Source organism: Callithrix jacchus, chromosome 4 (assembly GCF_049354715.1).
Source record: "Callithrix jacchus isolate 240 chromosome 4, calJac240_pri, whole genome shotgun sequence".
Classification (NCBI taxonomy): domain Eukaryota; kingdom Metazoa; phylum Chordata; class Mammalia; order Primates; family Cebidae; genus Callithrix; species Callithrix jacchus.
This window is the reverse complement of record NC_133505.1, coordinates 9,753,600-9,780,399: the sequence shown is the minus strand read 5'-3', so window position 1 is coordinate 9,780,399 and position 26,800 is coordinate 9,753,600. Positions and strand designations below refer to the sequence as shown.

Sequence of the window (26,800 nt, the reverse complement as noted above, 5' to 3'; positions counted from 1 at the left end):
CCTGTCTCTACTAAAATTACAAAAATTAGCCAGGCATGGTGGTGCACACCTATAAATCCCAGCTACTCGGGAGACTGACACAGGAGAATCACTTGAACCTGGGAGGTGGGGGTTGCAGTGAGCTGAGATCACTGCACCCCAGCCTGGGTGACAGAGCAAGATGCCATCTCAAAAAAAAAAAAAAATCCAAAAAAACTATATAATATGTATCAAAGACCATTTACAATGTACATAATACCTGTATATTTTATGCCTTGTTTTAGAAAGACTACTCCCCACCTTTTTCTTCCTCTCTCACTCCCAGAAATGATTCGCTGTTAGTTAACACCTTTGTGCAAATTAGTTTGTGCTGTTCCTCAAGAATTAGTATATGTACAGAGAGGATTACAGGTAGATCAATCCATAGGAATGATACTCTTGTGAGAGACATTTGATTGAGCCATGTCACGGGCACTGTGTTTATATTCCATTGCCAACATTTTGCCACGGATATGGTAATTAATTTCTCTGAGTCTAAGATGGAGTGAAGTAAAACTACTTCTAGGTTTTTTCTGAAGTTTAAATGAGACAATGAAGGTAACTCAGTACATTTTCTAGCACATATAGATGCATACTGCTATTACTGTTGCTATTTCTGCCACTACATCTGAGGCAGAATATTTCCCTGATCACTTTGCAAGCAGGAACTGGAGTGCACAGGTACTAGAACTGGCCAAGCGCTTCAGTGTCCACAGGGGCAGACTATACTTGCTTGGTCCTCCTGTGTTCCACGCCTCATGGGATGGGGAGTGCAGGTGAGTGGATGCAGGAGCTGGGGTGAGAGCAGGGCAAGCAGATACCAATCTCCATGCGGGCCCTGCAGCAGCTTCTAGGGAAGTGCCTGTGACCCCCAAAGCCCCACAAGAAGCTTTACAGTGCCCTTTTAGCTTTGCCATTCCCAGACGGCTTAAGTGTTAATAGCTCAGTGGAGAGTCAATGTGATAGCCTTTTGCACTCACACTCGTGGTTCCCAAGTTCTTGTCCAGCCTCCAGGAGGAATGAGGTTGCCTGAACGAATTACAGATGATAAGGGCAGAGGATTTTATTACTGATGAAAGTGGCTGTCAGTGGGAAGGGGAGCTGAAAAGGGAACGGATTGGGAAGATATTCTCCTCTCAGAAGATACAACTTCAAGCTATCTCTCTGAAGTCAAGCTGCTTCTCTCTGACATCCATCCATAATCTCCAATGTCCATCTGCTTCTTCTCTTTCTGTTGGCTGAGCTTGGGGTTTTTATGGGCACAAGATGTGGGGTGGGGAAGGCTATGGGTACTTTTGGAAAGGGCAACATTTGAGCAGGAAAACGGGGATGTAAGTTCTCATTTTGGGCTGTAGTTCCAGGCTTGAGGGTGGAGACCTCTTCAGGGACCTGCCCTTTCCTACCCAGAATTTCTCCATGTCCTCTGCCTGTCACTACTACTGTATCACTAATAGTCCTGTAATTTGGAATAGGCTGGGGAGCCTTTTTTTTTGTTCCTCTGTAATCATTCCAATTAAATGACTTCTTACGGCCCATTTTTCAAATACTTTTTTTTTTTTAGGTCAATGACTTGTAATGGTACATATTTAGGGTACAGTTTGGTATTTCCATTCATATATATGTTGCATAGATCAAACAGGGTATTTAGCTTGAACATAACCTTATACATTAATCATTGCTTTGGATGTGGACATTCAAAAGCCTCTCTTGTAGCTATTTTGTAATTATGTTCCATCTTAAGACCTAAAGTCTTACCTTTAAGCTGTGCATGATGGCTCACACCTGTAATACCAGCACTTTGGGAGACTAAGATAGGAGGATCCCTTGAGCTTAGGATTTCATTTGAACCTAGGAGGTGCAGTGAGCTGTGATCGCGTCACTGCACTCCAATCTAAGTGATGGAGCAAGACCCTGTCTCAAAAAAAAACTAAAAAACAACAACTTTTAAGACTTTCCTTTCTTTACAATAAATTTGAGAGGTGGGGGAGAATTGCCCATCCCTCTTTTTTTCTTTTACCTTCCTTCTCAATTTTTTTTTTTTGAAACACCAGGTGCCAGGCTGGAGTGTACTGGCCTGATCTCAGCTCACGGCAACCTCCACCTCCTGGGTTCAAGCAATTCTCCTACCTCAGCCTCCCAAGTAGCTGGGAGTACAGGCACACACCATTGTGCCCAGCTAATTTATTTCTTATTTATTTATTTGTTTATTTATTTTTTATTTTAGTAGAGACAGGGTTCCACCATGTTGGCCAGAATGGTCTCCATCTCTTGACCTTGTGATCCGCCCACCTTGGCCTCTCAAAATGCTGGGATTACAGGTGTGAGCCATCGTGCCCGGCCCCTTCTCATTTTTATATGCTTTTCAAATAAAGAATTGTTTTATATCTGTTTTTTCCATTCTCTCATCATAGCTCCAGGGACAACATGGTCCCAACGGTAATAACTTGTTCAGGAATGAGTCTAAGATGTTTTGCTGATTCTTCTCTCTGATTCTCCTTTGTTTGTTGTCTTAATATTCAGATTTCTCTCTCCTGTTACGCTAACGTGGAAGCATTATGAGTTCCTGGAGTCTAAGTGCTTGGGTGATTTGGCCACTGCTTAGAAGAAAGGCTTTTTCTTCCTTCCTTTTTGGAGAAATTGAGCTCAGACCTAATGATCTATTGTCAAGAAATACCATTAGCTTTATATGTTAGTCTTTGAAAATCATTTCACTTTTCTCAAACATACTAGTGTCACATATAATTTTATAATGTAGTTGTTTCAAACATACTAGTGTCACATATAATTTTATAATGTAGTTGTTTCAAGATGATAGCAAGACTAATGAATTTTTCTTTTAATAATGGTTGTTTTCAGCAAGGATTAGTGTTTTATTCTATTTTTCTTGATTTTTTAAAATTTAAAGAAATATGCATTGCATTTATGGAGGTTTTTTTTTATTACTTTATGTGCCCTACTCCCCCCACCCCCAAAAATTAAAACAATTAAGCACTACTCATTTTATATGTCTTTTTTCTAAGAGAATGGGACAGGTTCACCCTTATAAGATACTATAAGCCCAACCAGCAAATGGACAAATCTCGCTTCAAAGGACTTCAGCAAAATCTGTAGTAATTGGTATATTTGATAAAAAAGTAAACAGGTAGAGAATCATTAAGTGATTTCCAAGTATACTTATTTTTCTAAATATACTTTTAAAGATATGTAAGTGATATTATTACATTTAGAAAAGCCAGAAGAAGTGATAGAGCAGGTCACTAGGTTATTTTATAAAATATACAGCCTTGTATTTTAAGACACTAGGTATACTATGTGTGTCAAAATCAGATCAAGTTAGAATTTTGAGAGATTACTATGCATACAAAAGAAAAATTTATGAACCAGGAAAACCTCAAACAGAAAAATGGCACAAAGTCTCAGTTTTACGGCAGCCATAGCACAATTTATAGACTGTAAAGTGGGGAGTATTTTGACCTTTTTCATGATTGGCTGTCCTATATTCTTTAAGGCAAACAAAGGTGTGTAAGCTGATTTGTCTGTAGCCGATTGGTTTAACTTCATTGTCTCAAAAGGACAAAAAGTTTATGTTTTTGTTTTGTGTTTTGTGTTATTATTTTGAGGAAATCAAGATCTTAAGTTTTGGTTACCTGTGTGCAGTGGCCTGTGTATCTAACTGTGACCACCATTTTTATTTACTAAATACGTGTTATCTTCTGCAGTTTGTCTGGGAACTTTTTATTTTTTTTCTTTTTGTGAAGACAGAGTCTCATTCACTCTGTCACACGGGCTGGAGTGCAGTGGCACGATTTCAGCTCACTGCAACCTCTGCCTTCTGGGTTCGTGTGATTCTCCTGCCTCAGCCTCCTGAGTAGCTGGGACTACAGGCATGCACCCCCATGCCCAAGCTAATTTTTGTATTTTTAGTAGAGATGGGGTTTTACCATGTTGGCCAGGCCGGTCTTGAATTCCTGACTTCAAGCGATCCACCCACCTCAGCCTCCCAGAGTGCTGGGATTGTAGGCATGAGCCACCGTGCCTGGCTAGGAAGCATTTCTATCATTCAAAATGAACTCTACTTGGGATAAAGCCTTCTGCTGCTCATATAACAGTTAACTTCTTCCTCCCCTGTTTTACCTTCACAGTTGATAGACACTTCCATTCTAAGATTTATTGCCAATTGGTTAAGGAAAAGGACACGGTGCTATGACAAACGTGGGTTCTAAATCCAGTTCTTCCACTTACTGCACTGGACTGTAGTCACATCATTGATTTTATTTTTTGGGGACAGGCATTACTCTGTCACCCAAGCTGGAGTGTAGTGGCACAGTCACAACTCACTGCAGCCTTGACTTCCTAAGCTCACGTGATCCTTCTACCTCAGCATCCCATATAGCTGGAACTCCAGGTACACACTGCCAGGCCCAGCTAATTTTTTTTTTTTTTTTACATTTTTGTAAAAAAAAAGTGGGGTCCCACTAGTTGCCCAGGCTTGACTTGAACTCCTGGGTTCAAGCTGTCCCCCCACGCTGGCCTCCCAAAGTGTCGGGATTACAGGTGTGAGCCACTGCATCTGGCGAGACATACCGTTTTAAACGTCTCGAAACTTTGGTGTTTTTTATCCGTAACATGAGACTCCATCAGTGGATTAGTCAGAGTTCTCCAAAGAAACATACTGGGTTGTGTATGTGTGTGTGTGTGTGTGTGTGTGTGTGTGTGTGAGAGAGAGAGAGAGAGAGAAGTGAGGGAGAATTCACCCTTGCTCTGCCGTTGTGTTTAATTTGAACCCTGGAAGGATTGGATGCTGCCCACCCGTTGATGGGGATGGATCTTCTTTTACTCTGCTGATTGAAATGCTAATCTGTTCTGGAAATACCCTCACAGACACCCAGAAATAATATTTTATCAGCAGTCTGTGCATTCAGTAGCCTGTCGACACATAGAATTAACAATCACAGTCAGTAAGGATAAACTAAGTTATACTGTGTAGTAAAATCGCCTCCAAAATCTCAGTGTCTTATAACAACAAAAATTTATTTCTCGCTCATGTTATGCCCCCGTTATATAACGGCTGAATTTCTGTTCACGTTTTCTCCACTTCAGAACTTATATGGAATTAAGCAGGGAAAAGAGACTGAGGGGACCACTGGTTTGGTTTTTTTTGTATTTGTTTTGAGACAGTCTCACTCTGTCACCAGGCTGAACTGCAGCGGTGCGGTCTCAGCTCACTGCAACCTCCGCCTCCCAGGTTGAAGCATTTCTCCCACCCCAGCCTCCCGAGTAGCTGGGACTACAGGCATGCACCACCACGCCCACCTAATTCTTTTTGCATTTTTAATAGAGATGGGGTTTCACTATGTTGCGCTCCTGCCTGGGTGACAAAGCAAGACTCTGTCTCAAAAATAAAAAAATAAAATAAACACAGATATTAGTTGAAAATAAATGTGTTTGTGTGTGTAATTATGATTCTTACCATTTTATCATCAGTATCAAGATGTATATTTTCGTCTTTATAATGTGAAGCCTGATGACTGGCTCTGACAGTGAGAAGAGGTGGTCATGGTATGGGGACATGAAGTCCTTGTACATTTCTTTGAACGCTAATTAGAGCAGATGTTTTGTCTCGACCTGTTTTAGCACAGATACTGAACATATTAACTCTTTGCAGTTTCGAAGAGAATTTTCCATTATAATTAAGTTATAGATCAATTGTAAATTAGAATCTGTTTGCAACATCCAGTCCTTGTAATTTGGGTCATAAGAATTGGAAATTTTCCCTTCTTGCGCTCCCTCAGTCACTTTCTGATGCTATTAATGAAAATTTATTATTAAATTGCTAGAGTAAATGTAGGTACTGGTAATTCGCTTAGTAGCTGTTACAGTGCCATTAATGAAGTAATGGATGAAATATGTTCCTGGTCCTATTCTGTCTTATATGACTTGGTAAGTGTTGGAGGTGACTCCAGAAATAGGATTTCCTAGAACGCTGGCACTGGTTTTTTGAACATTGCCTAGAAGTTTTTGTAGGACTTATGCCAAAATAACGGTATTGATTAACTGGGACATTTATCTGTTCAGTCGTTTATACATTCAACTATAATAAGTATCTGGGGCCAGGAATGAAGCAAGGGAATAGGGAAATGAACATAAACAAGATATACCCGTGGGATATGAGGGTGTGTGGTTTCATTGCAGGATAGGGAGGTAAGTGCAAATACAAATCTACACAATGTGCTTTGCCATTGAGAGTAGAGCTATCAACTGTCTAGAAAAAGACATAAAAAACATAATATCGCTATAGCAAGGATGAAAGCATTATGCTAAGTGAAACAAGCCAGATACAAAAGAACAAATATTATGTGATTTCACTTGTAGTAGTTAAATTCATAGACAGAAAGTCAAATTGTGGTTATGAAAGGCCTGGGGAGCAGGGAAAGGAGAGTTGTTTAATGGGTACAGAGTTTTGTTCTGGAGGTGGATGGTAGATGGTGATTGTGCAGCACTGGACTTAATGTCATGAAATTGCATACCTTAAAATCGTTAAAAATCAATTAGGCTTGTTCTGGTATGTTGGCTCACACCTGTAATCCCAGCACTTTGGGAGGCTAAGGTGGGTAGGTCACTTGAGGTCGTGAGTTTCAGACCAGCCTGACCAACATGGTGAAACCCCAGCTCCATTAAAATACAAAAATTAGCTGGGCGTGGAGGTGGGTGCCTGTAAGCCCAGCTACTCGAGAGGCTGAGGCAGGAGAATCGCTTGAACCCAGAGGCAGAGGTTGCAGTGAGCCAAGATGGAGCCACTACACTCTAGCCTGAGTGACAGAGCAATCCTCCCTCTCACACACACACACACAAAAATCAGCCAGTCTCAGTGACATGCACCTGTAGTCCCAGCTACTTGGGAAGTTGAGGTGCTTAGTTCTCTCAAGTTCAGGGGTTTCATTCCAGCCTGGACAACATAGTGAGACCCTGTCTATTAAATTTTTTAAAAAGTTTAAAATGATAAATTTTATGTATATTTTATAGCAACAGAACAAAGTTGGAATTGCTAAAAATATAATATTATCATTATTAGCCACATTCTGCTCATTTTAAGAGATTCCTAATTTTTTTAAGGAATGTTTATTCTTTTCCCCATATTTTTTTCTTCTTTTTTTGAGATACTCTTACCCAGGCTGGAATGCAGTGGCACAATCTTGGCTCACTGCAGCCTCCATCTCTTGGGTTCAAGTGATTCTCGTGCCTTAGCCTCCTGAATAGCTGGGATTACAGGTATGCACCACCATACCCAGCTAGTTGTGTGTGTGTGTGTGTGTGTGTGTATTATTAGTAGAGATGGGGTTTCACTATGTTGGCCAGGTTGGTCTCAAACTTCTGACCTCAAGTGATCATGCCTGCCTCGGTCTCCCAGAGTGCTGGGATTACTGGTGTAAGCCACCTCATCCAGCCTACTTTTCTCCGATTTTTTGTCTGTATTGTAATTTTTCTAGTCAGATCTTATATGTACCAGCTAATCTCTAGTGAAGTTATGCCATTAGAATGCTTGTGTGAAAAAGCCAGGAAGTATGGGTGAAATGTGCTTTACCACCTCAGTCAAGCTAATATAATTCAGAACATCTGAAATAGTTTTGCACGAAATATTTAATAAATTCTAAATCCCTATGTTTCATTATTTAATTGAAAGAAGACTAGGCATGGTTACCGATACCTGTAATACCAGCACTTTGGGAGGCCAAGGGAGAGGATCACTTGAGCCCAGGAGTTCAGGACCAGTGAGCCTGGGCAACATAGTGAAACCCCGTCTCTAGATAAAAAACGTAAAAATTAGCCCGGCCTGGGTATATGTTCTTGTCATCCAGCTATTCAAGAGGCTGAGGTGGGAGGATCACTTGAGCCTAGGAGGTCAAGGCTGCACCGAGCCATAATTGCACTTTTACACCCCTGCCTGGGCAGCAGAGTGAGACTATCTCCAAAAAAAAAAAAAAAAAAAAACAAAAAAAGCATGAAAGAAAAATAAATCCTTAAACATTACAATATGGTTGACCCCTGAAACCAAGAAGTGAAAGAAGCCAGTCACGAAAGAAGTCACATATTATATGATTCTCTTTATATCAAGTGTCCAGAATAGGCAACTCTGTAGAGTTAGCAAGTAGACTAGCGGTTGTTTCAGAGCTAGGAGGGTTCCTGAAATGAGCGAAAATGGGGGGGCTGCTAACGGGTACGTTTCCGGGAAGGAAAATGTTCTAAAATTAGATTGTGGTCATGCTTTTACAATCCTGTGAATACGAAAAATGTTAATTGTATACTTTTGAGTGGATAAATTGTATGGCCTATGAATTATATCAAGCTATTTTAACACGTTTAAAGGGAGTGGATACTTTATCTTTTTTTGAAAGTTTTTATTTTTCCTTTATAGTGTCACTTAAATGAGCTGAAAGCCACAGAGCAGGGTAAAGTTCAGCGTTTTGAACTTACATGTACTTCCTAACAAAGCTAATCGTAGAGGGCTTTCTGTTTGGTAACTAGCAGTGTGGACGTAAATGCATCTGAATCAAAGTGTCAACGTATTTTATAAACCCTCACGTACTGAGTGATTTCATCCTTGTGCAGGATGAAATCTTCTCTGTATCGTTCCGATTTTAGTATATATGTTGCCGAGGTGAGCACATAGTGAGTGATTTTGTTACGCTAGTAGGGTATATATTCAAAACTAGGTAGAATGTAATGATGATTTTGATGACAGGGCAATAAAAATGAAACTTAGCCGTTCTTTTAAAAATGTATCCATACAGAGAACTGCTTTTTAAAATTAAGTCTGTTTTCATTCACTTTTTTTTTTTTTGAGACAGAGTTTCGCTCTTGTTACCCAGGCTGGAGTGCAATGGCGCGATCTCGGCTCACCACAACCTCCGCCTCCTGGGTTCAGGCAATTCTCCTGCCTCAGCCTCCTGAGTAGCTGGGATTACAGGCACGTGCCATCATGCCCAGCTAATTTTTTTGTATTTTTAGTAGAGACGGGGTTTCACCATGTTGACCAGGATGGTCTCGATCTGTTGACCTCGTGATCCACCCGCCTCAGCCTCCCAACGAAAGTGTCTTGGTTTTTACAGGCACACCTCAGAGATAGTGCAGGTTAGGCTCCAGACCTCTGTAAAACAGCAGATATCACCATAAAGCAAGTTACATGAAGTTTTTGGTTTCCCAGTATATATAAAAGTTATATTTATACTATATTGTAGTCCAGTAAATATACATACATACCTTATTTAAAATACTTTATTGCCGAAAATGAGCCTTCAGCGAGTTAGTGTCTTTTTGCTTGTGATGGGTTTTGACACAGTGTTGATGGCTGTGGACTCATTAGAGTGGTGGCTGCTGAAGGTTAAGAAAGCAGCTGCAGCAGTGGAACTTCTCTCAGAGTTGGAGTCAACCCTCTCAAACTCTGCTTTATCAACTACATGTATTCAGTATCCTAGGTGCTTTGTTGTCCTTTCAACAGTGTTCGCATCTTCAACAGGAAAGCATTCCATCTCGAAACCACTTTCTTTGCTCATCCATAAGAAACAATTCATCATCTGTTCACGTTGGACGACGAGACTGCAGCAATTCCATCACATCTTCAGGCTCCCTTTGTAATTCCAGTTGTTTTCCTGTTTCCATCACATCTGCAGTTACTTCCCCCATTGAAGTCTTGAACCCCTCAAAGTGATCATGAGGGATGAAATCAGTGTCTTCCAAACTCCTGTTTATATTGATATTTTATTCTCCTCCCACGAATCATGAATGTTCTGAGTGGCATCTAGAAGGACGAGTCTTTTCCAGAGGCTTTTAATTTACTTTACCTAGATTCATCAGAGGAATCACTAAGGCAGTAACTGCCTTACAAAAATGTATTTCCTATATAATAAACTTGAAAGTTGAAATTACTCCTTGATCCATGGACTGCAGAATGGATGTTGTGTTAGCAGGCATGAAATCAATATTAATCTCTTTTTACATACCCATCAGAGCTCTTAGATGACCAGGTGCGTTGTCCATGAGCAGTAAAGGAAAGGAATCTTTTTTTCCTGAGCAGTAGGTCTCGATAGTGGGCTTAAAATATCTAGTAAACCATGCTGTCAACACATGTGCTCTCACCAGGCTTTGGTGTTCCAGATATACGACACAAATAGAGTGAATTCATCACAATTCTTGATGAGGGCTCTAGAATTTTCAGAATGGTAAATGAGAACTGGTTTCAACTTAGTCACCAGTTGCATTATCCCCTAATGAGAGAGTCAGTTTTTCTGTTCTCTGAAGCTTTGAAGCAAGGCTTTAAAGCCTTTTGTATTGACTTCTCCAGCTATCAAAGTCCTAGATGCCGCCGTTTTTTAATAGAAGGCTGTTTTGTCTACATTCAAAGTCTGTGGTTTGGCAAAGCCACCTTCATCAGTGATCTTTGCTAAGTCTTCTGGATGATTTGATATAGCTTCTACTTCAGCACTTGCTGATTCACTTTGCACTTTTGTGTTATGGAAGCATTGTTCCTTAAACCTCCTGAACCAGCCTCTTGTCGCTTCAAACTTCTTCTGCAGTCTCCTCACTTCATTCAGCCTTCATAAAATAGAAGAGAGTTAGAACCTTGCTCTGGATTAGGTTTGGTCTTCAGGAAAAGTTATGACTGATTTGATCATCTACCCAGACCGCTAAAACTTTCTCCATATCAGCAATAAGGCTGTTTGTCTTTCCCACCATTTGTGAGTTCTCTGGAGTAGCACTTTTAAATTTCCTTCAAAAACTTTTCCTTTGCATTCATAACTTGGCTGACTGTTCCATGCAAGAGGCCTTTTAGCTTGTCTCAGCTTTTGACGTGCCTTCCCCACCAAGTTAATGCTTTCTAGCTTTTCATTTACAGTGAGAAACATGGGACTTTTCCGTTCACTTGAATATTTAAAGGACTTCGTCAGGCTATTAACTGGCCTAATTTCAATCCTGTTGTGTCTCAGATTACAGAGAGGCCCAAGACAGGAAAAGCGCCGATTGGAAGAGCAGTCAGAACACACACAACATTTATTGATTAAATCTACCATCTTACATGGGCGCGGTTTGTGGCACCCCAAAATAATGACAAGAGTAACATCAGAGATCACTGATCACAGATCATAGTAACAGATATAATAATAATTTTAAAAATCTGAAATATTGCAAGAATTACCAAAATGTGGCACAGAGCTACAAAGTGAGCACATGCTGCTGAAAACATTTGCCAGTGCACGTGCTTGCCACAGGCTTGCCACAAACCTTCAATTTTGTAAGAAACACAATCTTTGGGAAGCACAGTAAAATGAGGAATGCCTCTACTACATATAATTACCCACTTGTTCCAGAAATTAAGGCAGGCTGATTAAACGCTTGTTTACCTTCTTGAATGTGTGTTTGTTTTCCTGGTTGAGCCAAAGTGAAATATTCCTAAATGAAAGTTTGTCTTCCCATTGCAATTACAGTTTACACCTCTCTTCATGCATGCTGAGGTAGTTGTAATCCACATCTGTATTTAAGTGTTTAGTGGTGCGCTTAGCACAGTATAAGCTGTGTAGAGATCCAGAGGGAAGAGGAAAACATAGTTCCTGGCCTTATAAAGCTTTCAGTTCTGGAGATTCATTATCACCTTGCCAGGAAGAACTAAGTCAACACTTTGGTAACACCAGGAACGGGTTGCTGAGAAGTCATAAAGGAAGACGTTTTTGAAAGGTGAAGAGAACACAGATGATTCTAAACCAAGAGTGCTGAGCAAGAAGAGGAATGGAAGGAAAAGCAAAACAAAAATATGTACTTTGTCTCCTTGGGTATATTAATCTGTGTTAAGTCATGATTCTCTTAGTGGCAGAAACACAGACTTTAATTAAGGGGCAAGTGTATTTTTATTTTGTGTTCTGGCAGTTTTAAGTTGCAAGGTCTGTAGTATGAAGCTAAAGATAATTGCTAGTGGGAAGGTTTATTTTGAGAAGCACTGGGGAGGCGCGGGGAAACCACCACATTTATCCTATTGTGTGCTATTAGCATTGTAACTTGTAAATTGGCGTACTGTAGCGGTGCAGAGTTTCATCTAGTGCAGTATCCAGTGTATAGTAGGAGGCCACTCTGAGTGTTTCCAAGAGAAACTGCACTACCCTCTCTGGCCCGGGGTCATGTTTGCTGGTAAACCCCTTTCAAATCGGTCCCAGTTACTTCTCCTTCACTTGCTAGTTCAGGAACTAACTCATCTAAAAGCTGTTTTACTTACTGACGGGCTCCCTGGAATCCATATAAAATTGTGTTACGGGGTACTTAAAATAATTGCCAAAAGACAAGTATTAAAAAATTAGATGATTTTCATATGGAGGGCTTACTTTATAAGCGCATACTGGATTACCTTAATTTATGTTCACTGTAACCCAGTAGCCCTATGAGGGGAATAGTATCCCTCTCTCCATTCCATAGATGAGAAGACGGCACAAAGCCTGAACGTGAAGTTTCCTCTCACAAAGTGTATTATGTGTCAAGATGTCATTTCTCACCACAATAGATATGTCTGAAGCTCTGAGTGCTGGCACTTTAGAAAACGATGATCTTAGTGCAATTATGTTTCTTACATTTGGGGGGGATTTTGCTGTTCAAGTGTGAAGAACCTGAAAGCCAGAGGATGGTAGCATGAGGCCAGCATATGTGCTGTAGGGTGTGTGATGTGAGTGTGGCTCCACTTTGCGCAGCTCTGGGTGTGGGGTATGACTATAAAGGGCCTACTGGGGCCGGCACGGCCGCTCACACCAGTAATCCCAGCACTTCGGGAGGCCAAGGTGGGTGGATCACCTGAGGTCAGGACTTCAAGACCAGCCTGACCAACATGGTGAAACCCCATCTCTGCTAAAACTACAAAAATGAGCCCAGCATGGTGGTGCACGCCTGTAATCCCAGCTACTCAGGAGGCTGAGGCAGGAGAATCGCTCGAACCTAGGAGGCAGAGGTTGCAGTGAGCTGAGATCATGCCACTCTACACCAGCCTGGGTGATAGACCAAAACTCTGTTTTAAAAAAAAAAAAAAAAAAAAAAATAGCCTACTGAATACCCAGCCCAGAAGTGTAACAGTTTCATGAAAGTGTATCCAGCTATTTTTCTATTAAGTAAGAAAATTTTCAACTCCAGTTCCAATTTGGTAGTCTATATGTAACAAGGTTAATAGGGTAACTATACTTATTAATTCCTGACAGAGAAAGTATGGATAAAGGATATCTATGAGTAATTTATTAGATAATCTGAATTCTTTAGTGAAAGGATTATTTTAAACAACTGCTACTAAGGTGACTGAGTTGAGTTCATCTCTAGGCTTCCACTTTGGCTAAAATGCTAATGTTCACCGTCAATGGAAAGAAAATGGAGAAACAAAGGGCACGGTTGATCCATATGCATGACTGACTCTTGCGGAGCTAAGAGGTAACCAGATGGAATTAGCTGGCTCTTGACTCTGAAAGATCCTTCAAAATATTGTTTGAAGGATGCAATGAGGTAACAGATAAGAAAGTACAATACTTTGAAAACTAAGAATCACTGGACACATGCAGGTTATTAATAAGCCACTCCCTTTTTGAGATTTGTATTCACTTCTGGACTCTGAAAGGCCATATGTATCTGCTATCTCTTTCTTTTCACTTTTCTTTTTCTTTTTTCTTTCTCTTTCTTTTCTTTTTCTCTTTCTCTCCTTTCTTTTCCTCTCTCTCTTTCAAATCAAAGACCTGGCACCCGCACCAGTGGAGAAGGGCCACATTAGTCAGCTTTCCTAATGCTTGCATAAAGGGTGACATGCCAGAGTTTCACCGCTGTCTCTCTTTTTAATTTGCCACCTCTGTGTCCTCCAAACACTCTCTGAGTTTTCTAATTTGTTTCACTTAAATGTATTCTCTTCAACTTTGCAAGATATGTTCTTCTTTCTTTTCTTCTTATGCATCTTAAGTGTGAATGTTAGGTGCCCACTGGCGAAGTGGCTGGCCTCACTGTCTGGTCATGCCTTTTGCATAATAGATACTCAAAAAATATGTGAGTGAAATTTTTAAAAAAAGAGAAACAGATGAGTTGTTGAGTTCCTTTCCTTATTTTTTAAAACAATTATCTCATTGGTCTTGGCATATTTGTATTTTAAAAAATGTGTTGATAGAGAGGGATCCAAGATGGCCAATTAGGAGTAGCTCAGGATTGCAGCTCCCAGCAAAAGCACGGAGGTTGAGTGGACGCCACATTTCCAGATGGATTTTTATTGCCCACAGACCAGGAGATTCCCAGGCGGAGGAGTCCCACTGGTCGCCAGTAAGGATGTTTTGGCCGGCGCAGCTGGTTTGGCCCCCACAGCTGTTTGGCTGGCGTGGCTGATTTTGTTCTCCGTACAAAATACACAGGTCGGGGCGCCATTTTATCTGGTGATTGGAGCTCCTGGGAGACAGAGTCACCCATTCAACTGATTAAAAAGGGACTTAAACGGGGAGCCAGGCCAGGAGATTCCCAGACAAAAAAGCACCACAAATCTCAGCATGGCTGTTTCAGCCAGTGCAGTGGGTCACTGCACAGGAAATCACACAGATCCTGGCACCTTTTCAACAGGCGACTGGAACACTTGGGAGACAGAGTCAACCATTTAACTAAAAAAACAAAAAAGGCTCTGAGGCAGGGAGCCAGGTGATCAGGCTCGGCTGGTCCCACCCCCACAAAAAACAGTAATTGGAAACACTCTGGATTGAGAGTTTCACAGCAAGCACAGCTGAACGCGAGATGGTTCAGCTCTGTGGGGGAGGGGCGACCACCATTACCGAGGCAGTCCACCCCTACGGAGGTAGTTTGCCATTGCTGAGGCAGTTCTGACTACACCCATATAAACAGGACTGCAGGGAAGTTCACACGGCAGCTGGGCAGAGCACACAGCAGCTCAGCAAAGCCACTGCAGGCAGACAGTGACTATACTGCCTCCTTGCTGGGCAGGGCAGCCCTGAAAAAAGGCAGCAGCACAAAAGAAGCTCATAAATAAAGCACTAACTCCCCAGGACAGAGCACCTGGGAAAAAAAGGGTGAGGGGCTTATGAGTTCTGCTGCAGCAGACTTAAACGTACCTGCCCAGCAGCTCTGAGTGAACAGCGGAGCTCACAGCTCAGCACTTGAGCTTCTGTAAAGGACAGACTGTCTCCTCAAGCAAATCCCTGAACCCCGTATATCCAAAGAGCCACCTCATAAAGGAGAGCTCAGACTGACATCAGGCAGGTATCCTTCAGGGACAAAGATAGCAGAAGAAGAAACTGGCAGCAACCCTTCTGCAGCCGCTGCAGGTGATCCCCAGGCAAGCAGGGCCTGGAATGGACCTCAGCAGTCCTACAGCAGAGGGGCCAGACTATTAGAAGGAAAACTAAGAACCAGAAAGAAATAACTTCATCATCAACAAACTGGACATCCACTCAGAGACCCAATCTGAAAGTCAACAACTACAAAGACAACAGGTGGATAAATGTACAAATATGGGAAGAAACCAGCACAAAAAGGATGAAAACACCTAAAACCAGAATGCCTCTCCTCCTACAAGGGATCACAACTCCTCACCAGCAAGGGAACAAGGCTGGATGGAGAATGAGTGTGATGGATTGACAGTATCAGGCTTCAGAAGGTGTGTAATAAGAAACTTCTGTGAGCTAAAAGAACATGTTCTAACCCAATGCAAAGAAATCAAGAACATTGAAAAACGATTTGATGAAATGCAAATGAGAATTAACAACTTAGAGAGGAATATAAGTGAATTGATGGAGCTGAAAAACACAACACGAGAACTATACGAAGCATACACAAATTTCAGCAGCTGAATTGACCAAGCAGAAGAAAGAATATCAGAGGTGGAAGATCAACTCAATGAAATAAAACAAGAAGGCAAAATTAGAGATAAAAGGGTAAATAGGAATGAACAAAGTCTCCAAGAAATATGGGACGATGTGAAAAGACCTAATCTATGTTCGATAGGTGTACCTGAATGTGACAGAGATAATGAATCCAAGCTTGAAAATACACGTCAGAATATTATTCAGGAAAACTTCCCCAACCTAGCAAGGCAGGCCAATATTCAAGTCCAGGAAATACAGAGAACACCACAAAGATATTCCTCAAGAAGAGCAATCCCAAGGCACATAATCATCAGATTCACCAGGGTTGAAATGAAGGAGAAAATGCTAAGGGCAGCCAGAGAGAAAGGTCGGGTTACGCACAAGGGTAAGGCAATCAGACTCACAGCAGATCTCTCAGCAGAAACCCTACAAGCTGGAAGAGAGTGGGGACCAGTATTCAATATCCTTAAAGAAAAGAACTTTCAACCCAGAATTTCATATCCAGCCAAACTAAGCTTCATATGTGAAGAAAAAATAAAGTCCTTTACAGACAAGCAAGTACTCAGAGATTTTGTCACCATCAGGCCTGCTTTACAAGAGCTCCTAAAAGAGGCACTACCCATAGAAATACTGGCAAACTGATTACAACAGCACATCAGAAAGCTTATCCACCATGATCAAGTAGGCTTCATCCCAGGGATGCAAGGCTGGTTCAACATATGCAAGTCTATAAATGTAATTCACCACATAAACAGAACCAAAGACAAAAACCACAATTATCAAAATACATGCAGAGAAGGCCTTTGACAAAATTCAATAGCCCTTTATGCTAAAAACCCGCAGTAAACTAGGTATTGACAGAACATATCTGAAAATAATAAAAGCTATTTACGACAAACCAACAGCCAGTATCATACTGAATGAGCAAAAACTGGAAGCATTCCCTTTGAAATCTGGCCCTAGACAAGGATGCCCTCTCTCACCACTCCTATTCAATATAGTACTGGAAATTCTAGCCAGAGCAATCAGGTTAGGAACAATCAATATCATGAAAATGGCCATACTGCCCAAAGTAATTTACAGAATCAACACTATCCCCATCAGGCTACCAATGACCTTCTTCACAGAACTGGAAAAAACCACCTTAAACTTCATATGGAATCAAAAGAGAGCCCACATAGCCAAATCAATTCTAAGGAAAAAGAACAAAGTGGGAGGCATCACACTACTGGACTTCAAATTATACTACAAGGCTACAGTAATCAAAACAGCATGGTACTGGTACCAAAACAGACATATAGACCAATGGAATAGAACAGAGGCATCAGAGGCAACACAACATATCTACAACCATCCAATCTTTGACAAACTGACAAAAACAAGCAATGGGGAAAGGAGTCCCTGTTTAATAAATGGTGTTGGGAAAACTGGCTAGCCATATGCAGAAAGCAGAAAGACTGGACCCCTTCCTGATGCCTTACACTAAAATTAACTCCAGATGGGTTAAAGACTTAAACATAAGACGTAACACAATAAAAACCCTAGAAGAAAATCTAGGCAAAACTATTCAGGACATAGGCATAGGCAAGGACTTCATGACCAAAACACCAAAAGCATTGTCAACAAAAGCCAAAATAGATAAGTAGGACCTAATCAAACTCCACATCTTCTGCACAGCAAAAGAAACAGTCATTAGAGTGAATCGGCAACCAACAGAATGGGAAAAAATTTTCGCAGTCTACCCATCTGACAAGGGGCTGATATCCAGAATCTACAAAGAACTAAAACAGATTTACAAGAAACAAACAAAGAAGCCCATTCAGAAGTGGGTGAAGGAAATGAACAGACACTTTACAAAAGAAGACATACATGAGGCCAACAAACATATGAAAAAATGTTTATCATCACTGGTCATTAGAGAAATGCCAATCAAAACTACATTGAGATACCATCTCACGCCAGTTAGAATGGCGATCATTAAAAAATCTGGAGACAACAGATGCTGGAGAGGATGTGGAGAAATAGGAACACATTTTCACTGTTGGTGGGAGTGTAAATTAGTTCAGCCGTTGTGGAAGACAATGTGGTGATTCCTTAAGGACCTAGAAATAGAAATTCCATTTGACCCAGCAATTCCATTACTTGGTATATATCCAAAGGATTATAAATCGTTCTGCTATAAGGAAACATACACACAAATGTTCATTGCAGCACAGTTTACAATAGCAAAGACCTGGAACCAACCCAAATGCCCATTGGTGATAGACTGGACAGGGAAAATGTGGCACATATACACCATGGAATAGTATGCAGCCATCAAAAACGATGAGTTCGTGTCCTTTGTAGGGACATGGATGAACCTAGAAACCATTATTCTCAGCAAAGTGACACAAGAACAGAAAATCAAACACTGCATATTCTCACTCATAGGTGGATGTTGAACAATGAGAACACGTGGACACAAGGAGGGGAGCATCACACACTGGGGTCTGCAGGGGGGAAATAGGGGAGGGACAGTAGGGGGTGAGGAGTTGGGGAGTTGGGGAGAGATAGCATGGGGAGAAATGCCAGATATAGGTGATGGGGAGGAAGGCAGCAAATCACACTGCCACGTGTGTACCTATGCAACAATCTTGCATGTTCTTCACATGTACCCCAAAACCTAAAATGCAATAAAAAAATGTGTTAACCTAAACTTGGAAACTTTGTCTATTCAAGTATAGGGGATTATGGGATCTTAAGTGTTTGCCTTAAATATCACTGTTTTTCCCACAAATTTAACAAGGCAAATGTAAAACTTCTTCGAAATGAAACAGGAACGGTGTTTGTTTTGGAGTACTGAAAAATCTTTCTTACTCTGGGCATATATGACTTTGTCTATTTTTTGTCACCTCAGAGAAACAGAAAGCATGAAAAAATAATTCTCCTGTGGAATCCTCTAAAAGCGATTTGAATTCCCAAATCTCATCATAGAATATTGCCAACTGATGTTCACTTTAAGAGCCTTGTGATTGGTCTGTTTTCAACTAGTATATTTATTTGCTTGTGCTTGTGTTGATGTGTGGAAAACCATTCCACGATTTGTTAAAACGATTAATGTTTTCTTCCGTTTTTTTTTTAAGGAAATGGCGAAAATCCTTAATCACCCCAGAGTCTACGCTTTCCTGCACGTCCCAGTCCAGTCTGCCTCCGACAGCGTACTCATGGAAATGAAAAGAGAATACTGTGTGGCTGACTTCAAAAGAGTAGTGGATTTTCTGAAAGAGAAGTAAGTCTGTTAGTACTTAAGAAAATAACCATTTCTTTTTTCTTTCAAGAGCTTGTGGCAAACATGCCTTATTACAGCCTTACAATTAAAGGTATAAGAGAGAAGGCGAGACTTTCGAAGCTTTCAAAGCCTTTAAGTCTCCTTGGCACCTTTGATGTGGCTTTTTCTTTCTCCTCGGTTTATATCCACCTTCCATCTGTACACAACACACCATTAATTTGTGTAAGATTGCCAGTCTTTTTAAGGTAATGTGAATTGTGATTATTTTTATACCTGACCTGGTGGATGGAAACGGCTTTTGCTTTGCTCTGTGTAAATCTCCTTTAATGTGGCTTTTTAAAGTTATGAGCTGGTTTTGACATGGAGAGAGGCCAAATCATGTCACTACAAAATAGATAATTTTCTACTGAACAGCATTTTTTAGAGAGTATCTGGAATGTTTCTGCTTTTACACACAAATCCCTGTAGTTTGCTTAAAGAATTGTGATTTACAAGGAGGTTTGAGGATTCTAAGTTTTAAGGTTCAAATTGCTATTGACCAAAATTAAGGCATATTTACACAATGTCAGACATGAACGATAATTTTGTTTCCACAGAACATACTTGCAGCCCTTAATTATGTTCTTCAGAACGCTGCTCCTCATCGCCAAACATCAACTGCCTTCTGTGATTATGCTGGCCAGGGTCACACACAGCCTTCTCAAGTCAAGGACACTGTTCTCCCCTCGGGGATATGTCATTTGTCTTGGCATATTTGTGGCCTGGGTCTTCCTGCTTTCCATAAATTTTTTCCATGGCTTTTTCCTCTGTTGTTTTTCTTAATTAAGATACAATTTTTTATTTCCATCTTCTTGTTTATAATTATGTACCTTTGTACTGTATCAGAGTACTGCATGGATATGATTGCTTTATACAAATTGTAAGCAATTATTTTTCCACCTTTAGTTAGTCATTTATCCTAACTGCATACGATCGTTTTAAAACCTCTTTCTTTTTTTTTCATTCTTCCATACCTTTGCTCTGTATATCTTTCTAACTGTTTTTCACCTCTAGCATTCTTGATCGTAACCACCGGGAGTAAAGCTACATAGTGTACATTCAAACAATCACAGCTAATTGTCCAGATATTCAAATCAGTGAATAGAAGGTGTATTTATTAACTATTGCAGCCTTCAGAGTGGAAAATGGAAAACAGATCTCTACCCTCTTTAATACTTTCAAATTTTCCACAGAACCGTGTAAGGCTATAGAATACAGATTTGTATGTTAAATGTCTGTTGTTGGCCTATAGCCCTTTCTTGCCTTTATTCTGTTATTACAGGCAAATTTGTCTCATATAAGAGAGTTCTTTTGGGCACGCTGGCACTGGTAAATGGCATATTTTCAAAATTTCAAGTCAGTTGTTGTACCTGTGAAATTTCTGCCTTGTTTGCTTATTACAGCAGTAGCAAATAAAAACTTCATACTTGTTACACGATATTTTCCCAAGTGTAGACATGCATCCTGTGTGCTGAATAGACTAGCACACTTTCCAGATAATTTGTTGCATTGAGGTGATTAAAACGGGGTAAGGAATCAGCACGTCCCTTTCATCTGGATTTGGTTGAGGGCTGACTCGGCTGTTGGAGGAATCACTGTGGCTACTAAACCAGGCAACAGTTTCACAGCAAGTTACGTTGTTCTGAACATGTGTTAAATCCGTTCCATCTTGAACAGTTCCAACAGACTCCATGAGCTGTACAGAGGTAAAAAGATGATTATGTCAGGGATTAGAATTAGTCTCTTGGATTTCTTTGAGTCAGTCCTTTCTTTGGATTCTGAGTTATCATGAGGTATCCATTTAGGTTTTCTAGAAGTATTCAACCAACTGGAGGATCCTAGAACCCACTGTGTTTCCCAGGGATCTCTAGTATTTCTGGCAATAAAAATAATAGGCATACCTGGAGAAGATGCAGGAGATGGCTGAGAAGACACTCCATCCCACACCCACCCAACCATAATTTCAGTTTCAAGTGCCATGAATCACTTGGATTGCAGAGTGTGAGTCTAGTCAGTTAGCAGCTTGGAGAGGTTTTCAAATTAACTCTGTATTGTGTATCTGCAGTAAGGGCAGAGGCAACCCTGGCATATAATTTCACATTTAAATTGTAAGTTAGATATATCAGGAAACTGTAGTGGGCAGCCAGTATGGTATACCTGTGTATGTATAGCAGATGGCTGAGAAAACTTCAGGTAACCTATTTTTTAAGAAAAAGAAATCAGATTATCACTGCTAATAAAGTGATCCTAGGCCTAGTGCGGTGGCTCATGCCTGTAATCCCAGTACATTGGGAGACTGAAGCGGGTGGATCTCCTGAGCTCAGGAGTTCAAGACCAGCCTGGGCAACATGGCAAAACCCCATCTTTACCAAAATACAAAAAAATTAGCCAGGGATGTTGGTTTGCATCTGTGGTCCCAACGACTTGGGGGGCTGAGGTGGGAGAATCGATTGAGCCTGGGAGGTAGAGATTGTAGTGAGCCAAGATTATGCCACTACACTCCAGTCTGGCTGACAGAGTGAGACCTTATCTGGAAAAATAAAATAGGCTGGGCACGGTGGCTCATTCCTGTAATCCCAGCACTTTGGGAGGCCGAGGCAGGCAAATCACGAGGTCAGGAGTTCGATACCAGCCTGGCCTACATGGTGAAACCCCATCTCTACTAAAAATAAAACAAATTAGCTGAGCATGGTGGCGCATGCCTGTAATCCCAGCTACTCTGGAGGCTGAGGCAGGAGAATCACTTGAACCAGGGAGGCAGCTGCAGTGAGCTGAGATCATGCCACTGCACTCCAGCCTTGGCAACAGTTCAAGACTCTGTCTGAAAAAAATTGATTAATTAATTAATTAATTAAATTAAAAAGTGATCCTTGCATAGTTTTAGAAAGTTCATCAGAACCATAAAATTATGTATTTTGTCTAGTCCATTACTTATGAAGAATAGTACAGCCTTACTCACATGAGGACGGTATAATTATCTTTGCCCTTTAGTGAAAAAGGGTTTTCCAGTCCTCTTAGGGAAGTCCATCTACCTAGTAAGTAATTTCCAACTACTATGGTCTTTTAGAAATAAATGAAATATTTTAGGCAAGGCACAGTGGCTCACACCTGTAATCCCGCACTTTGGGAGACTGAGGTGGGTAGATCACCTGAGGTTAGGAGTTCAAGAACAGCCTGGCCAAGACGGTGAACCCTCATCTCTGCTAAGAAAAAATACATACAAAATTAGCTGGGCATGGTGGTGTGAGCCTGTAATCCCAGCTCTTCGGGAAGCTGAGGTGGGAGAATCACTTGAACTCAGGAGGCAGAATTTACAGTGAGCTGAGATCGTGCCACTGCTCTCCAGCCTGGTCAACAGAGTGAGACTCCAAAAAAAAAAAAGGAAGAAATGAAATATTTTAAGTAGTTCTTATATTTGACCTCCTTTCCCCTATAAACACTGGTACTGCTTTATGCCAAATAGATTAGTGCTTATTCTGTCAACAGCAAAGATTCAGGGCCTTCTTCCCACCCGCTGGTCTGGATAACTGATCCAGCACAAAATTGTCTTTTCCGGCCTTTCTTAAAATTCAGTACTATACTTTCACTCTTGGCTGATTTGTGCCTGACACTCATTCATGAAGTGCTCCTGACTTCAAGGGTTATGTTTCGTTGAGGGGCTTTTTCTGTTGAGTTTTAAATCCTTCCTAAATGGCGCCCTGTTTCCTTTACATCTTTTATTTCCCCTAAAGTCTTTGAAGCCTTTTTTGTAATATGCCTTTATTAAATAAAAGTCTCCAGCAGTGTGAGGCTTCTCAAACGTTAGGTTATAAGTTGTGTGCAAGGCATTTCCTGATCTGTTTTCTTAAAAAAAAAAAATCTATTTTTTAAGACAACTTACAGCATTTAAGATTGAAATCCAAACTCTGGGAGTTTACCTGAAGCTGCTAATTCTGTGATACTGGTGGAGCCGTGATTCTCAAACAGTGGAGGTGAAATCCTTTTAATTAATTTTCTTTACTGTTGAAAATGGCCATGTTTTAGCTGGGAGCAGTGTAAGTTTACATCTGAGCCGACTAAGCTGCTTCATTATTCTCTGCAGTTGTTTGAAAGTTGGCAGCCATCATCACAACAGCAGCTGGATACAAGATAACCTAGCAGTGCTGGCACATGTTGAGGCATAAGGGAATTTACTAAATCATGCAACCTTTGCAAAGAAGAGTGTCTAAATGAATTAATATACTAATTTAAAACAGCTGGCCACGGACAATCAGATGACTTAAATTATTCTGTTCAGATTTATTAATCCAATTTAACATTAACTGAGTAATTTGCTATTTTTATCTAAATGGGTAAGATGATTTTTTGAAATATATAATGGGATTTGTAGGCCTAGGGGAAGAAACTATATAAAACAAATCAAGTGGTGCAATTCTGGTTTTAGAAATAATCTGTGTTTGGCTGTGTGCAGTGGCTCACATTTGTAATTCCAACACTTTGGGAGGCTCAGGTAGGACGATCACTTGAGGCCGAGAGTTCTATACCAGTCTGTGAGACCCTATCTTTACAAAACAATAAAAATAAAAAAATTAGCTGAGCATACTAGTATGCACTTGTATTCTCAACTACTAGGGAGGCTGAGGCAGGAGGATCACCTGAACCTGGAAGTTTGAGGTTACAATGAGCTATGATCATTGTACTTCAGCCTGTGTGACAGAGTGAGATTCTGTCTTTCAAAAAAAAAAAAAATCTATGTTTGTTTATATATATATTTTAACTATCATTCATTGTCATATAACTGATATCTGTTATCTTTTTTAACTTATTGCTGAGATTTTTTTAGAAGTATAAAACATGAATGATTCATTTTTTTTCATGTTATTTTGAGAGAGTTACTTCCCAATTCAATGGTTTTGTGTTATGTTATGGACTTTAAATGGGCCTCCATCATTTGAGCAGCAGTGAATTTATAGTCACTCTCCACCATAAGCCATGCATTAACATATATTCAAAAAATGACAATATGCAGAGTTCTTAAGCATATGTTTTAATGCTAAGTAAAAGAATCTCTAAGTCCTCAAGTTCACACATTAAAATGTGAAAGAACCATGTAAGAATATCCTATGGGTAGATATTTAAGAAATGAAACAGTTTATATATTAAAAGACCTAACTGTCTAGACGAATTATGTTGCTAGAACTCCAGGAGCTTTTTGGTAACTAGATCTTTACCAGTTAACATCCCTATCTTTCTCACTTGGTAAATCCGTTTGGAATGAATGAATAAACAGTTCTGTTTTTACCTTCAAGTTGCATGGATCTATGTTGCATCTTACTGTGGAGTCTCTGTGTCGATTTTTAATCCCCTCATATCGTTCATTTTATAACTTGTCATTAATTCTTTATGTACTGTGTACTTCAGGGTTAATTTCCCTTGTTGCCTATAGAATATTAACCATTTTAGTACTGTGATATTTATATTATTCTCCTAAGTTCACTATACCCAGAGACTGCCCAGTGAAGTGCCACAACTAAGCAATGCGCACTCACAGGCAAAGGGGAATCTTTTGCGGGGCGAGGAGAGAACAGACTAGAGGGGAAGCAGCAGATCCAGAGGAAGTTTCATCCTCTGATCTCTCCACTGTACACTCATTCAGTGGAAGGGGCACAAGGGCATAAAGGCAGTATTACTTGGGCAGGATGATGTCTTTTAGTGAGTCACTGAGCTAACTTATATCACCCAGCGTATCCTATGACCTACTTTTCCAGTCTGTCTGCAAAAATGACGCTAAACTATTAACATCCTGGGGAACTTTTCTTTCCTGTCATTAGTCCTGCTCATCCATGTGTGCTTATTGGAACACAATCTGAGAAAAGCTATGTTATAGTAAATTAGTATTTTGTTCTGCCTTATTCACTGGTTTTAGTCCTAGTGGCCTGGATACATAAGCAGAATATTTGTCAGAAGAGAGGAAAAGAAATGCAGGAAAAAAAAAAAAAAGAATGATTCAGCAAGGATTAGATAATCATATTTTCTTCCAGATGCATTCCCAGATGTGTTTCTGTTCACTGAGTAACCACCTCCAAAATACTTTAGGCAAAACACTTCCCCGAAACGGTTTTCTGGCTTTGTGTCATCCTTTCTGATATCTTTAGCTAACTGGTTATTTTGGGTGCCCCTAAGGTCTTGTTCACTCGTTTCATCTCTTGCCAAATTTCTTTCTGAGGTAATGAAGTTCTTTTCCCTTTTCTCCACTGCTACTTTTAGACCTTTTCAAATGAATATATATGTACCTGATCCGTTATTTGGTAGAAAAACGTATTTACTTTTTTTCTTCTCCAGTGCATTGTTGTATTTAGAAGATTATATGCCAACTAGATTAGGACATGCTGTGCTAAATACCGTATAATTTGGGGCTACCGCAGATTTGATTCACTGGCTTGAAGGCAACTATATTTTATGTTGACTTGCTTTCCATTTCCTTGTAGCCTGGTCAAGAAAGGAATCTTATTTTTCCTAAACTTCATTTACTTTGTGTCCTTCCTTTATAATGTGACTGTGTCATTCCTTTCAGGAGTCCTCTTCCCTTAATCTCTTATGCATCTCTCCTGTCTCAGTGGTATATCCTAAACAAGGGCAAATTATATGCACAAAGTAGTACAATAATAGCATTTTCCTTTTTTTTTGACAGAATGCTTTCATATTCCACAGAGCTTATGTATCAACTCACTATGTTACAAAAACTGAGCCAAGTAGGTAGGGCATTTCTAATTTGCATTTTATAAAGTAAATGTCAGGTTTTAGAATGGTTTAAAAGAGATTTTGTTGAGGCCAGGCATGGTGGCTCACACCTGTGATCCCAGCACTTTGAGAGCCTGACGCAGGTAGATCATGTCAGTCCAGGATTTCGAGAATAGCCTGGACAACATAGCAAAACCCCATCTCTACAAAACATACAAACAGTTAGCCAAGCGTGGCGGCACTTGCCTGTAGTCCCAGCTACCTGGACTGAGGTAGGAGGGTCAGTTGAGCCCGGGAGGCAGAGGCTGCCATGAGCCAATATCACACCACTGCAATCAGCCTGGGCAACAGAGCAAGACCCTGTCTCAAAAAAAAAAAAAAAAAAAAAAGAAGAAAAGGCCACAGTGAATTAACAGATACTGGAACTATACCCTCAGTTTCTACTGTGTTCTTTTTACCGGTTTCAATAGCGTACATTAATTAAATGATATATGTTTTTATCGATTATGAGCTCAGACTAGTAATAAATGCAATGGTAAGAATACCAGCAATACTTAAGATGGATGATAATCCTAATAAAACAATTATTAATATTTTTGGTTGTTTACTTTTGTGCCAGGCACTACTGTTAAATCATTGTATGTCTTAGGTTGTGTAATCCTCAAGGCCCAAAGTTCCCCAAGGTCATGCAGTTGGTGACAGAACCTTGATGAGAATCCAGACCAGGTGATTAACCAGCCAGTCCTCATATCCATAGTGTTGTAATGTTGGTCTGATCTAAGGCATTTTCCTCTAGCATCGGACACAATAAGATGGATTCAATTGAGGAGAAGAAATTTACACTGTACACTTAGAGGAGAAGATGAGGAAGCATGCATGGGTGTTAAAAGTAGCT

General features: G+C 40.4%; 1 protein-coding gene and 1 non-coding gene across 14 annotated transcripts in view; one reads left to right on the top strand and one right to left on the bottom strand.

The window, feature by feature from the left end:
* The window catches only part of CDKAL1 (CDKAL1 threonylcarbamoyladenosine tRNA methylthiotransferase), a 736,106-nt gene that overhangs the window by 472,912 nt on the left and 236,394 nt on the right, over positions 1-26,800 (top strand). For all 13 annotated transcript variants that reach the window (XM_078368217.1, XM_078368209.1, XM_078368220.1 and 10 more), the window contains one exon: positions 19,001-19,146. In XM_078368217.1, coding sequence (XP_078224343.1) covers positions 19,001-19,146 — 146 coding nt within the window. The remainder of the gene's footprint in view (positions 1-19,000; positions 19,147-26,800) is intronic.
* On the bottom strand, positions 8,579-8,684 carry LOC118153327 (U6 spliceosomal RNA). The gene has a single exon (XR_004742571.1). It is a non-coding gene; the product is annotated as a U6 spliceosomal RNA (small nuclear RNA).